This window comes from Arachis duranensis, chromosome 2, assembly GCF_000817695.3.
Source record: "Arachis duranensis cultivar V14167 chromosome 2, aradu.V14167.gnm2.J7QH, whole genome shotgun sequence".
Classification (NCBI taxonomy): Eukaryota; Viridiplantae; Streptophyta; class Magnoliopsida; order Fabales; family Fabaceae; genus Arachis; species Arachis duranensis.
Genome location: NC_029773.3, coordinates 61,501,244 through 61,502,657, shown reverse-complemented (window position 1 = coordinate 61,502,657; position 1,414 = coordinate 61,501,244). Strand labels below are relative to the sequence as shown.

The window sequence follows — 1,414 nt, the reverse complement described above, 5'->3', positions numbered from 1 at the left end:
TCTCGTGTTTCAAATGGCGAAGCGCCTTGTTCCTCTACTGAATCGTGTATTGGTTGAGAAAATCATCCCTCCATCGAAGACCAACACTGGCATTCTCTTACCAGAGAAGACCACCAAGGTCTTAATTCATACCCATTTCTCCTTTACTTGTTTATCTCAATTATATCTTTTATTTTTGGTCTCAAAATTTCTTAATGCAATTTCTTTCTGTTTCCGCTTTCCGTTATGTTAATTATTCTCAACAATCCCACTATGTTTTTTGTTTAGTTGATGCCCCTCGGGCAACGAACTTTTTAAGAGAATTGTTATTAATTATTATTATTGGATCCATCGTTATCTACACAAATGTGTTGATACTTTTGCTTTGTTTTCCCGTAATTTGCCATTGGAAATGTATTCCTCCTATTATTTTATTTTTTTTTAGTGTACTTGTATTTATGTTTCTCTTATCACAACTTAATTGTTAGAGGGAGAGAAGTTAATGTTAGATTGATATGATAGGCTAAAGAAAAATAGCAAACATTTTTGCACCCCAATTTGATGAAGAACGAATTATTGTAGGATCAATTTGTGGTCAAATGCTATAAATTAGTAGTAATCCATGAAAGAATCCCCAAACTGTGAAATACACTTGTGAAAGTTGATTATATGTCCTAATTCTGGGTTTGATTCTCATAATTGTCTTTTGCTTGTTGCTTATCGTTCTCTACTCTTATAGAATTCTGCTCCACATTGATGAAACAAAAATGTTTTCCTAGTTCAAAAGTTTCCTGTGCAATCAGTGTTAGTGTTACGTATTTTTAACACACGATTTCTTAGTATATTTTGTGTTGATTGCTTCTTGATCGAAGTACATTTCATGACTTGGCGATTGTCATTGAGGGAAAAATTGATTCCCTGGTTCAAATTTTTTTGTGGAATCAGTATTAGTGTTATGTTCTTAACACGGGTTTTCTTATTATTAAATACGTCCAATTTGTGTGGAACTCTTGCTTGATTGAAGTGCATTTGATGACTTGGTGACTTGCTTTAGTTGAACTCTGGAAAAGTTATCGCTGTTGGACCCGGTCTTCGTGGCAAGGACGGGAACCTAATTCCTCTTGCCGTGAAGGAAGGCGACACTGTCCTTTTACCTGAATATGGAGGAACAGAGGTGAAACTTGCTGACAAAGAGTAAGTACATGTTTTATACATTCCATGTTCCGTTTATTTCTTTGATTGGCACTCTTCAGTTCTTAATTTCATATTTTTGCATGGCTTGACACATCCGATGTGATAAGCTTTAAAACGCTTTTTTAAGTATTTTTTTTTTCCGCGTATATTCGTAAAATAAAAATGTTGAGCAATTAGTTGGTAGCTGCACTTTTGTCCAATTAATTTTTAGTGTTTTCTGCACTTTTGAGTCTTAACCTGA

At 34.4% G+C, this 1,414-nt stretch overlaps 1 protein-coding gene across 1 annotated transcript in view; it reads left to right on the top strand.

The window, feature by feature from the left end:
- LOC107474647 (10 kDa chaperonin, mitochondrial) overlaps positions 1–1,414 on the top strand; it is a 45,784-nt gene that overhangs the window by 43,443 nt on the left and 927 nt on the right. The window contains exons 2-3 of the mRNA XM_052257360.1: positions 5–118; positions 1,034–1,173. Of these exons, the coding sequence (XP_052113320.1) occupies positions 14–118; positions 1,034–1,173 (245 nt within the window). The 5' untranslated portion in view covers positions 5–13. The remainder of the gene's footprint in view (positions 1–4; positions 119–1,033; positions 1,174–1,414) is intronic.